The following is a 13,336-nucleotide window of genomic DNA, read 5'->3' on the forward strand; positions in this document are numbered from 1 at the left end:
ATGGTTCTATGTGTTATCTATTTCAGAATTTGGTTGATAGAAAGATAGAAGCAAAGTTAATACCATTAGAAATAGTTGTGCCCAAATTCTGACAGGTGCAGTACCATAAGTGTTGCCTATTTATGTAAGAAGCCTAATATCTGTACTAAATTGCTGTAAATCTGAGGTTGACCATGACAGTCATTATTTGGAGCCATCTTGCAGCAGAATATTAAACTTCCCTGAAACTGATAATTTCTAAAAGCTAGCCGTATGTTTATAGAACTGTTATAATAATGTAATCTAAAGGTACAGTGAAATGACTGTCTTCCAGCACTGCTAAAAATTAAATAAGTCATAAACAACAGTTCAGAAATAGGCAATATGCACTGAGCTTTTCATCATGTGATCACAGCTGATTTGTTAAAGGTCGAGATGCATTTTTGCTTATGACAACAAAACCTGGGCATACATAAGGCACCTTCAGCAAATTGAACAATTGCATTTGTTTGCTTATAGCTTGCGATGGGTAGCGTGTGTCAGTACTACCTTTACCAACTAATTGTCTTAAATATCCTGAATGTTGAAATCGGCACAATAATTCAGCACAAGAAACCTACCGATTCACTGTCCTCAATCCAGAAGAGGGTAGCAGAGCACACATCACTTTGAACAACTTTCCTCCTTCAAAGTCTACAGACCATACAAATCAATTGAAGATACAGATTGAACTTTTTGGAGAGGCCGATACAATTTGCGTGTGACTAAATTAGCCAGTGTCATTATGACATTATGTAGTTGGATAATTTAGCAAATGTTTCATAATCGAATGAGATTATCGATGGTTAAATTAGAAGAAAAAAAGACTAAAAAGGCAATTAAACATTCGGTATGTTAACGTTGCACACATTAGGGGCGGGTGCTGGCAAAGGGCTTGTAAGAAGTTTGATGAATCAAATTGATGACATTTCAGTAAACTGTTTTTAAATGTATGCATAGGGAAAGCAACACTTCAAACTTCATTCAACGCTTTGAATTTAATATCAGAATGTATTCCTAAGCGTTATGGTTGATTGGGATGCCTCTAAGTTGCTGTGTTGAATTGCTCTGATTTCCATTAACTTGTTTTTCTTTTCCTGAATTCCGCCATGTTTTGAGATTTATTCTGCTTCGGAAGAGGTGTGTTGAGTGTTGTAGCTACGGGGTGGCAACATTTCATTTTACATTTGTCTTGCAAAATGCACACCTCTCGACAAGTTTTTCTAATTTATTTAGGTTTTATAACACACATTGGACCGTGAAATTCTTGCGAAGCAAATGATAACGGACGCAGAGCTCCTATAGCTAGCCATCTTCTGAAGATTAGCAGGGGCTTGCTCCCTCCTGTAAATTCTTTCCGCTCGGAATGTTCTCAAAAAAGCCTCATGGGGATGTCAAAAAATCGACACAGAAAGTATTGGATCCAAAAAAGGATGTCCTGACACGTTTAAAACACCTGCGAATCGTAATAGGTGAGTTGGTTAAGGGGTCAATATACGTACTTTTCTGTGTGGAAGCTGTTCAGTTCGCTAGCTCGTTCGCTAATCGTTATGTGTATATATCCTCGTTGGCTATCCAGTGATTTAGCTTGGCGGAATGTCGCCTGTTGGATGCAGAGTGAATTCCATATTTGTCAGTTCAGTGTTGATTGCGATGCTGTTTTTGAGAAGTGCGGTATTGTAGCTGAATTGACAAATGTAGAAGCAGTCGGTAGATGCTAACGTGTAAAATGTATGCAGACACAAGGGTCGTTATTATCGTTTGTCTATTAAAATTTGCGCCCTGTCGAGCTAATTCATTTGACAGAGTGTGACGTTTGAACAATGCCATTCTGACTTAAGATGCTTCGTTCGTTCGCAGCTACAGTTTTAGATTTGTTGACACTGTCAAATTGGTCCTCCTATGTTGACTGCAGACACTCAGTTTATTAGGATCATTGGGTTGGGTTGCATGGGGATCTTTGTAGAGTTTCTGACCAACCTCTAAGCTTTGATTTGAATGTTTAACTAACACTGGTACCCTTAACGTATCCAGTAGTGTCTTATGGTATGCCATTAATGTTCTCTTAGCTATGGACGAGAGGAGACCGAGTTCTCCTGCATCTGTGTTTCTTATTAACCACCACCACAAGGTCCATTTATGAAGTAATAATCAGCTTACTTTTTCCATCTCCAGACATTTAATCCATATCAGGAAACTTGCCTGAATGAATCCGTATGGCAGTGTAAGTTTTGGAGATGTTTTGTGTGTGTATGAGACTTGACTTGTAGGAAGAGAGAATAGGGGGGAACGCTTGCATTTGACACGGAGGGGGAGAGGAATTTGAAGGATAGGCTTGGCTCTTTGAGTACTGGGTGGACCGTCACAGAACAACAGAAATAAACCAGGGCTTCCTCTGGGACGGGACAGGAAAGTCAGAGAGGGGGTGAGATCTCAGACCCTATTCCCAGCGGGGGCCTCTGTGTTTGGATAAGAGGCAACAAGCGCTTCCTGATGTATGATTGTTGCTCAGGCTTCTCCATCCAGCACAGTCCAAGTCCTGTTATCCAACAAGCCTTTGTGCACGATCAGGCAAATGTCCCTGTCTCCCCCTGTTGTTATTTCATGGATGTCTCTCCTTGAAGACTGATTAATTAAAGCCATGCCATTGTAACAGGGGATTGACAGAATTGCCACCACCGAAGCACATTAACTGGTTTCCTCTATTGTGCCCAGTGCAGTCAGTAGTCTTCCTGTTTCCGCTGCACGGTAGCCAGTAGTGTGGGAACACACGGTGCCATGATGGTGCCCCTGTGCCAGTGAGTGAGGTGAGGCGAGGCATATCCTCATGGATTTAGTGCCAGTTTCTTGGAGAGGGAATTAGCCTGGGCACAGCCTTGGGCTAAAGTGCAATTCTAGAGGAGGAGGAGGTGTTGTTGAAAAACAGAATTTTAATTGTTGATTAGATTTTCGTCTCTTTCAGGAAGGCTGCCTCAGAGATTTGAAGTCTGAATCACTGAACGTGGTGTTTTGCTTTAATTAGGCCTGCTCATGAATTTGTAGAGGTAGTTTATGTACATTAAATATGTCATATTAATTTGTCATTAAAATGGTTGATTGACTGTGTGTTGCAACAAGAACAAGACGTTACTGTTTGTAAAGGGCCACATCATCCGGAGTCATCTGTTCAGTCCTCCATTCTGTAGATCATTTCTCTGTGATGGTGTTGTTTCCTCTCCAAGAAGACCTGACACACCTACAGAGACATTTCGTCTGGCAGGGGAAGGAAATGGACCCAAATGCTCCTGTGCTTCAGCTGGGTGTGCCCAACTCACCATCTGAAAGGCATTAAAGATATGCTGATAACAATCAGCAAATAGTGTTGGCAGAAAGCAAAACAGGGCGCTGCAGTAGCTGATCTCTTACACTGACTGACCAGTAGGGTGGAGGGAATGTTTGTGTGCGAAAGGTATCTAAATGCTGATATCCTAACAGGTGTTTTTGGCCGCTGTCTGACACACACATACACACACACATACACACACACATACAATCTGTATGTATTGTAAAGTGAGTAAGGAAGTGGACTCAAATTTCAGCCTGAGTTTGCTGGCTCCGAGAGGATGGGCGGCATTCTCGCTGTGGGTTCAGGCAGTTGATGCTGTGAGGAGACTGCTGAACAAGTGGCCAGAGAGCTGGCCCCATGTGCAAAGGTCAGACTGCGTCGCACTGCGATAAGCGGTGTGAAGTGGGCTCCCCCCATCTTAAAGCCATGAAAATAAACTTGCTGCCGTTCTCCAATAATGTGTCTGTGCTGTCCTGCTTGTTTCCAATTGGTTTGTGTACGTTGTTTTGGGGGGCATTTGATATATAAGAGGGATGTGTTTAAATATAAGGATATATTTCAGTGAGTGGCATTAAAACGTGTTAATATCTTAGGTGCCAACTTCACAGAGGTACTGTGGTATAGTCTTGCACATAGTCATAGACCTTGGAGCATAGATGTTAAGTGTCATTTATATAATGGTGTTGTGATACCTTTTAAGGGTACATTTGTCTGTTGTATGTAACATATAGGGGCTGATGTTAAAGAAAACTGTCAGAGACGGCAGATGACTACAAAGCAGTTTCAAGGGATGTAAACATCATCACCTTTGTGTTGCTGTTCCTTCACAGATTCATTCTATGTATTCATGTTGTGTATTTAAATATTGCAGCATAGCCTTACCAGACGTGCTACACAGCATTGAGGTTGCATTGAAAAGCAGGCAAGCCAGGGAAATCTGTGGATTAGCATGGATTGTTAAAACCACAAGTTGTTTGAAAGTGCATGGGAGCAAGTAGATCTCAGTTAGAAACTACCCATTTTTGACATTGTCTTGATTTCATTTAGACTCAGTAAGTCTCATGTAGGGTTCATATCTCATCCTCGGCTCTTCCTGAAGCACTCGACATGTCCAAAACTAACTCCACCAACACCCAACAAATTCTCGCCGTCACAGCACTGATTTTGCACATATGCCCGAAAGGTCTGGCAACCTCAAGGCCTTTGGCAAAAAAAAAAAAAAAAAAAAAAATCTGGGGCAGCACTGCACGGGGTCGTCAGGGTTCACTGCCAAACCCCTGTGTCCCAAGCCTGCAGGGTAAACACAGAGAGACAGAGACATTATCGCCCTGAGTGTTTTTATAAATACCCCCTCTTATCAAGGAGCTCCTCTGTGTACACGGGGGCTATTTTGGAGCAGACACACACACACACTCACACACACACACTCTTCTGTGTCCGGGTGCCTCAGCACAGGCAGTGTATCTCCCCCTGCTGTGTGCGGTCTTTTGTCCGAGGCCAGTTTAGTCCACAGAAAGTCCTATGAAGAAGAGAAAGAGTTGGAGTCCTTGTAATCAGGCCAAACTCTCTCTCTCTCTCACTCTCACACACACACACACACACACACCCTCTTTCTCTCCCTCTCTCTCTATCTTTCTCTGCTATGTTTTGTGTGTGTGTGTGTGTGTGTCTGCTGGCCCCAAGTTGTATTGTGGTGTCTAGAACGAACAAGCACCAGTCCCAGTAGACAGAGAAGCGCACATGTTGGTTTTGCCGTGACCGCTGCTCGTCAGCTCCTCCATCGTAACCTGGGGCAAGTGTCACATGCATGTCATTCCTCACTCTCATTACTTGGCACGAGGCTGGTGTCGGATTGTAGATTGTGGATTCTATCGCACCACAGAGTTCCTCTACCTGTTGTGCAACAAGTTCGTTTTTGTCAGGTTGCATCTCGTGTCATGTGCATGGGATGTCTGTGGTCACATGCTTGTTGTCTGCACATGACGGGCCTAACATGGCATAGCTATGCAGAGGAGTTGCCATTTAATGTAGTGCTGGTCTAGACCAGATTCCCGTAAAACTCAATTCATCATGTTCAGAGCTATAACAGGAGTTTTCTGACATTTCCTATTTTCACAGATTTAAGTGTTTTTGCTTACTGTTCTGTCATGTCACTGTAAAAAGGATAAACTCAAATACCAGACAGAGCTTCACCCTCCTTGCCTCACTTCTCACATGAAGTTCAGGTTGCCCTTTCAAATTCTGTCTCTAGTTATACAGACACATTTCATGTACGCATAGTGGTCAGTGCTAAGCTCATTGTTGCACATACACACTTAACCCCACGGCCCTAAAAAGCAGAAAAGCTGCGTGGGCCAGGATTGTCTAATCGGGGTTCGGCTGGCTACAGACACCACTTCTTGAAGCTCAGCCACTCCGTGCTGAGTGAAAGAGTGAGAGCACGCCCCTAGGCATTAGTGGAGAGCTGACCACACCGTGGCTAGGGTGATGTCCGGACCAGCGACTTGCTAGTGAGGTCTTAGCTCTGCGGAGCTGCTGGACTAGAGATTGACTGGTGCTGCATGGCTGCAGGTGGCCTGGCTCACTGGTCCTCTGTATCTGTCACGCCAAGTACATCTCTGTTTTCCTAAGCACTGTGGAAAGAATGCTTGCCTGTTGGAGGGGGGGATCCTTGACAGAAGGCTCAGTTTGCCCTGCCCTCCCCTGCCCTGGCCATTTGTGGTGATAAAAGAGGAATAGGCTCAGACACTTTGTTTTCGTCAGCTTCACCTGAGATCTCTCTCTCTCTCTCTCTCTCTCTCTCTCCCCCCCCCCCTTATGTGTCAGCTCTTCTCCTCTCCTTCTCTCCTCACCTGTCTTCCTCCATTAACTCTCTTCTCTGCTCGGCTTACTGTCTTCTTCATTCCCTGCTGGCTGTGTTGTGGATTAAGGGGTAAAATCATGCCACACTGGATTTTGCTTTGAAAGCTTCTTGTGTGTGTGTGTGGGGGGGGGGGGTTGTGCTGGTGTGTGTGTGTCTGAGGTTCTCCAGGCCACAGGAAGACAGGGTCCCTGACACTAACAAACTTAAACATTTACCTGAGGAAAAACATGCACGTGTCCATCTGACACGCACAAAAGCGTAGTGTATGGTGTGTGTTTTGTCCAGCACACACTCTCAGTGCCTTCCTGTCTTGTCAGTGAGCTTTCAGCTGCATGGTTTTAGATCTGGAGTCTCTCTGAGTGTGTAGAAAGCAGAGAGCACCTGAAGGGTGAAAACAGTTATCTGAAGTGATGAGACAGTAGTGGAGGAAACTTGGGTTGGACTTTATATCATCTTAATTCTTTGTGTGGCAACATGGCTCTCACGGGATCAAGTTGATGGTATGCTGTAGGCCTGTGTGATATTCCAGATTGCCCCTTCGCTGTATACTCTCATTGTCTGATTTTTACAATACAGCAAGTATTGTGATCTGATTCTGCGTATTAAGTTTTGTTTACATGGAGTGTCGGCAGCCATCTTGGCGTGGTACATTTGTTCCCGACTCTGACCTCTGTTCCAATTTCCGTGGTGATACAAGACCTCGTTCTTCTCTTGCGTCATTTTATGGACTACACAAGTAATGTTATCAGAGTAGACGTTTGTACCAAAATAAAATAAAAATCATAATATTAAATAAGTAAATGTTGCCATATTTGGTGGCGCAGTATTGATATTGTTGTATACTAGACTGTATCAATTGTTTCTCCCACCCCTACTAACCAGTATACCATTAGACCCCTACAAACCAGTATACCATTAGACTCCTATAAACCAGTATACCATTAGACTCCTATAAACCAGTATATCATTAGACACCTAATAGGAGTCAGACTCTTCTTCTCTTGCCCCCTGTGACTCCTTGTAATAACTGGCCCAATAGAAACGCTCACAGTCCAAATACCCTCTTTCTTATGTCAAGGACACAGGGTTTGTGTGTGTGTGCGTGTAATAAACACACTGGGAGGTCGTTGTGGGCTCACTGTAAGGTGGTTAAATCTGATGTGGCAACAGCAAGACTTTGGAGATTTGGTTTGCTTCACTAGCTCATCGTTAGATCACACTGAAGGCCTGGCATAGCTGGTCCAGACGGGGGTTTATCTGTATGACACTGATCCTTATTAGGAGTATGAAAACTTAAAGCTGCTTTTAGATCAGCCTTATCTTCATAGATACTGAATACAGCCTATGTAGACTATAATTCAACCCATCTCTTCCTTTCTCCCCCCTCCTCTCTCTCTCTCTCTCTCTCTCTCTCTCTCTCTCTCTCTCTCTCTCTCTCTCTCTCTCTCTCTCTCCTCTACAGAGAATGCAGACTCAGGGGACCTGAAGCACTTCTTTGACCAGAACTACTCCCATATCTACTATGTATTTTTTGAGAACTTCGTCACCATTGAGGTCAACCTGAAACAGAAAGGTGAGTCTGATGGGATGGGATTTTGGGGGGGGGGGGGGGGGGGACTGCAGTTACTGCTCTCACACAAAGTGCAACGTGGCATGTTTTATAGGTATGAACAGAAGCAGCAATAACAGCAAAATTGTCACATCAGCCTTGGGATTCATGCCGTCGGGAGCCATAGTTTCTTTTAGAAAACCCGAGCTAGCTGCTTTTACATTTCGATGGCGGTCATTCACATTTTGAACAACAGATTAAGTGTCTGGGAGTGTTCCGGGCTCTGTAGTCAGCTTCTTTAACTTGGTGCACATACAACCAATCAAGTTCTGCCCAGGAGATGGTCCTCCCGGTCGGCCAGTGTGTGTTGTGTGTTGTGCACTGTACACTACTGAAAAAGGAGTGGAGCCCAACATCTGCAAAGACTGGCAGAGTTTGCAGGCAGGATGTTCTAATGGCTCAATTTAGAAAATGGTAGATGTGTGTTTTAAAGTCCGTTCAAACCGTTCTGCGCAGTTCTTTGTTGAAGGATTCTTTATCTTGTTAAGCGGAGAATTGTGCAGTTTATGCCTAGCTCCTGCAGAAAAATGCCTCCATTAATCGGAGCTGGTCTCCGTAGCTGAAAACATTCACAAAATGAATGCATTTTAAATGATGCTATCCGGAGAGCCCAAGAGTGCAGAATCAGCCTTTTCTTTTCCCCTTTTAAGCTCGAGCTAAAGACGGCCTTCTAAAGGACCCCGTTGTTCAGTGACAACGGCTAATTGTGTCAGTTTTCCCATGATCCCCCCTGTTCTGCCCTCTACAAAGAAGACATTTCTTGAGGCACTACCAACTAACCCCCCCCACCCTAAACCCCAAACCTCGTTGACTTTGAGTAGTGGATGTCCTCCAAAGGAGCCACCCAGTGATGTTGCTGCTGCTTCTTAATGAGCTGCTTCCAGTGGTCACGAAAAGCAGTGGAGAACTTAACCAGGCCGTGGCACAGTTATGCCACATGGTCCCCGGCTATGTGCTCTCTGTGTGGTTCATTGGGTAGATTCCTTCATCATGCGGTCGATCTCCTGAACCTTGAACTCAACCCACTGCTTCCTCTACCTTCTCCACCACCTCTGCCTCAGTGTCTGTCTCAGGCTGTGGACTGTGCCTTAGCTAATCTCTTTCTTTCTTTCTTTCTTTCTTTCTTTCTTTCTTTATTTATTTCTCTTTTTCCTTCTTTCTCTCTTTCTGTGTCTGTGTCAACTGCTTCAAGCGGCATGGATCCAGGCGTATCAAACCAGGGTGGCTTTGTTCCTGAAATAGCCCACCCGCTCTTTCATCCCTGAATTATCTGCCCTGCTCCTGTGTGTGTGTGTGTGTGTGTGTGTGTGTGTGTGTGTGTGTGTGTGTGTGTGTGTGTGTGTGTGTGTGTGTGTGTGTGTGTGTGTGTGTGTGTGTGTGTGTGTGTGTGGGACTTTTGAGGCAGATGGGCTATTTCCTTGTGTGTGAGCGAGAGAGACTACTCACAAAGTTTTGCATTCCAACTCGTTTGATGTGTGTTTGGAGAAGACCATTGCATGTTATCCCTCTTATGTTGTGCCACAGTACTCCCTGGCAGATGGCTTAGCGTGTGTGTGTGTGTGTGTGTGTGTGTGAGAGAGAGGGTGTGTTTCTGTATGTTTTATTTTAAATATTTAAGTCTTAACTGAAAGAAAGAAATTGTTTTTCATCAGGTCACAAATCGCAAAGGGAAGAGCTGGACTCCATTCTATTCATATTCGAGGTGAGGACTTTATCTATCACACACACACACACACACACACACACACACACACACACACACACACACACTATCAGATGACGGCCCACAATGGTGTTGAACTTTGTGAGCGCCCTTTTCCAATACCAAACCAGAGACAAATAATTGTGGAACCTTGGTGGTAGTTCAAACAGGCCTTCCTTTCTGACCTGTGTGTGTGTTTGTGTACCTGCCAAGGTAGTTTCCGTATCCACATATTGATGAAGTCAGTATTACCTCATTGTTTAGATTCTCACACACACACACATACACACACACAGTACACACACACACACACACACACACACAGTACACACACACACAGAACACACACACACACACACACACACACACACACAGAGTACACACAGAAGCTACAAAAAAACAGGTGTTCCTCACCTCACCCTGATTTCAGCTTCAATCCCACTGAGTCACAGATAAGAGAGAGGACAGTGAACACTGGTTTCAACATAAAACCCCCTGCAGCCAGACATGATCTCATCCACAGTACAGACACGTATCCGCGCTCATATCATTGACAGTGGAAATATTGGACGTATGATTTGTAGTTACTTTATAATTATGTATCATTATATAATTACTCTATTATTTATTTAAGATGAGAGAGTTGAAACCAATAGAATGACTGGTTCCATGAGCCTGGAAATGTAACCGAAGTTTTGATGTTAAAAGCTTGTAGTTCATGTTCATGTTTAGCTGCATTCCTAACCCCACATCTCTCCCCCTCTCTGTGCAGAAAATCCTGCAACTGCTGCCGGAGCGTATCCACCAACGATGGCAGTTTCACAGCATTGGTAAAAAAATGAGGAAGTTCATATGCTCTTATCTGATCCCTTTGCTCTACCTCTGTCTGCATACGAGTGTTTTTAGAAATACAAGTGAATGTTACTGGAACAGTTCAAAGTTTGTTTGTAAATTACTTGAATAAGCTTCAGTTTCCCATAGCATTAATAAAGCGCAGTGCCATATGTCTGGGAATAGTATCGACTTTGCTGTATGCTGCACATACATATTCCACAGACCACCAGCCACTTAAGTTGAGGCTGATGACCACACACAGAAAAAAACACACACACACACACACACACACACACACACACACACACACACACACACACACACACACATTAGGGTTCTGCTTGGTGGTGGTCTCTCCTTTTCCCCTGCGCTGAAGGCTGTGCTCAGATGGATACAAGGACCACCAAGAGAAAAGCAGAGAGAGCCAAGGCCCTGGGGCTGAGGCTAACCCAGGGCTGACCGAGAACTCTGACACCGCAGATAGATTCACCATTAGTGTGGGTGGAGGGGGTGTGTGTGTGTGTGTGATAAGTTAATCTAGTCAGTGTTCAGGGAGGCCGTGTTGATGTGATTTGGGAGGGTGTTGAAACAGTGAGTCATTTGTCTGTGTGTGTATGTCTGTGTGTGTGTGTGACCCTCCCAGGTCTTATTCTCAAGAAGCTGTTGCACACGGGAAATTCTTTAAAGGTGAGCCCAAGATTAAGGTTTCAACCCTGTTGATCCAGTAGACAGTGAACATATTAATTATGTATAATTTGGTTAAATATGCACATTCATTTTCTGTAAACCTCTCAGTCGCTGTCCAGTCATATGTTAGATAGGGGAACATGCATATTCCAGTATACTTCTAGTTAGTCAGTGTGAAGGCTGTTTAGAGGGTTGTAGTGAGGTCATGTTGTGTGCCTGTGTTTGTGTTTGTGTGTGTGCGTACGTGTGTGTTTGTGTTATTGTGTGTCTGTAACGTATCTCTTTACCCCACACACACACACACACACACACACACACACACACACACACACACACACACACACACCCAGATCCGTCGGGAGGGCGTGCGTCTCTTCCTGCTGTGGATGCAGGCGCTGCAGACCAACGCCCTGAGGGAGCAGCTGTGGATCTTCGCCTGCCTCATCCCCGGCTTCCCCTCGCCGCAGTCCGAACATGGGCCCCGCACGCTCGACAACCTCATCAGCCCACCGCTATGCCTGCAGGAGAGTACGTATCTCACACATTACACACACACACACATTACACACACACACACACACACACATTACACACACACACATTACACACACACACACACACACATTACACACACATTTCACACACACACACACACACATTACACACAGACACACACACACACACACACACACATTACAGACACACACACATTACACACACACACACACACACACACACACACACACACAGAGGAAAATACTTTACAAACACACTCCCACACACACACACACACACACACACACACACACACACACACATTAGGGTTCTGCTTGGGGGTGGTCTTTCCCTTTCCCCTGCGCTGAAGGCTGTGCTCAGATGGATACAAGGACCACCAAGAGAAAAGCAGAGAGAGCCAAGGCCCTGGGGCTGAGGCTAACCCAGGGCTGACCGAGAACTCTGACACCGCAGATAGATTCAGCATTAGTGTGTGTGTGTGTGTGTGTGTGTGTGTGATAAGTTAATCTAGTCAGTGTTCAGGGAGGCCGTGTTGATGTCACAAGCGTCACAATTGACTACCCCAGATCATCCAGTGATCAATTGTGAATAGTCGTGATTTAATTCGATTTACTCATTCACTTACAGCCACTGCAGACATTCCATACACACCTGGCGCAGAATAAAAGCTGAGTAGAACACAGTAGAATAAAAGCTCCACTATCTGCCTCACACCCTTTGTCCTCTTCTTATCCTCTTCTTGTCCTCCGTCCTCCTGTCCCTTTCCGTCCTGCAGCTCAAGTGGGTCCGGAGGAGATCACCCCGCTGGTGCCGCCACAGTCGGGGGATAAGGCCCAGGAGGACCTGACCGGCTACTTTCTGGAGGCCCTGCTGAAATACATGGTAAACCAGGTACTCCTCCTTCTCTCCCGTCCTGCCTTGCCCTGCCCTGCCCCTGCACCTGCCCCCGCCCTGCCGACACCTGACGCTGCTGCTGGTCCTACTGCTGGTGTTGCTGCTGTACTCCTGCTGGTAAAGTTGCTGGTATGGCTTCCTCAGCTGTCACCTCCCCTCTCCCTGTGCTCCGACCGGGCTGACCTCGTGACAAACCGCTGTGGCTTTGATGTCGGGTGCTTCTTGGGGAGGTCTGACTTGGCTCCAGTTCTCTTCAGAAACCGCAGTTGGAAGCAATCTGAAAATGTTTAACTGGTTAACACACATGGCTTATGGTGTAATGTTGTTGGTCTGGATGCTGACTGAGTATCAAAAGCTTGAATCAGACGGTCCTGTAGCAGTCATGACCACGACTGTGCCCGCATCGCTCATTGGCATTGGTGGCTACAATCTGCTGCTGCTGCTGCTGCTTTTGATGCTGATGCACAGAGTAAATATGTTGGCACCTCCATACACACGCTCACAAAAACACTATCGTACACACAAATCACGCACACACAGCACACAGCACAGTTCCCCGGGGCTGTTTCAGACAAAAGCACCACACACGGCCAGTCTGGCATTATTTAACATCCTCAACAAACAAGTAAGGGATGAGAGGACAAGCAGAGAGAGATTAAAGAGAAGAGAGGAGAGAAGGAACAAAACAACTTCTGTGTCCAGTCCCATCTGTTGAATAATGGCCATTGTGTGTGTGTGTGTGCTCTCCTCTCCTCTTGTATCGTTTGGTCTGGTCTGGTTCTGTCATGTTGCTCACAGGCTAAGAGCCTCGAGTGGCGGTACAAGGAGAACCATGAGAAGGGCTTTGCTTTCCTCTTCGCCAACTTCAAGAAGTACTACCTGCCCCAC

The 13,336-nt window shown here is 45.3% G+C and overlaps 1 protein-coding gene across 4 annotated transcripts in view; it reads left to right on the plus strand.

Annotated features, from left to right (window-relative positions):
* The first annotated feature begins 1,030 nt into the window (after window positions 1–1,030).
* ralgapa1 (Ral GTPase activating protein catalytic subunit alpha 1) overlaps window positions 1,031–13,336 on the plus strand; it is a 74,541-nt gene continuing 62,235 nt past the window's right edge. For 2 of the 4 annotated variants that reach the window (XM_031580740.2, XM_031580741.2), the window contains exons 1-8: window positions 1,032–1,490; window positions 7,669–7,779; window positions 9,468–9,517; window positions 10,290–10,347; window positions 10,995–11,038; window positions 11,389–11,566; window positions 12,330–12,445; window positions 13,247–13,336. The exon at window positions 13,247–13,336 is cut by the window's right edge and continues 49 nt beyond it. In XM_031580740.2, coding sequence (XP_031436600.1) covers window positions 1,385–1,490; window positions 7,669–7,779; window positions 9,468–9,517; window positions 10,290–10,347; window positions 10,995–11,038; window positions 11,389–11,566; window positions 12,330–12,445; window positions 13,247–13,336 — 753 coding nt within the window. In that variant the 5' untranslated portion in view covers window positions 1,032–1,384. Of the gene's footprint in view, window positions 1,491–7,668; window positions 7,780–9,467; window positions 9,518–10,289; window positions 10,348–10,994; window positions 11,039–11,388; window positions 11,567–12,329; window positions 12,446–13,246 lie in introns of all 4 variants that reach the window. The other 2 variants (XM_042709778.1, XM_042709779.1) reach the window with 2 other exon arrangements.

The sequence above is a fragment of the Clupea harengus genome, chromosome 14 (assembly GCF_900700415.2).
Source record: "Clupea harengus chromosome 14, Ch_v2.0.2, whole genome shotgun sequence".
Classification (NCBI taxonomy): domain Eukaryota; kingdom Metazoa; phylum Chordata; class Actinopteri; order Clupeiformes; family Clupeidae; genus Clupea; species Clupea harengus.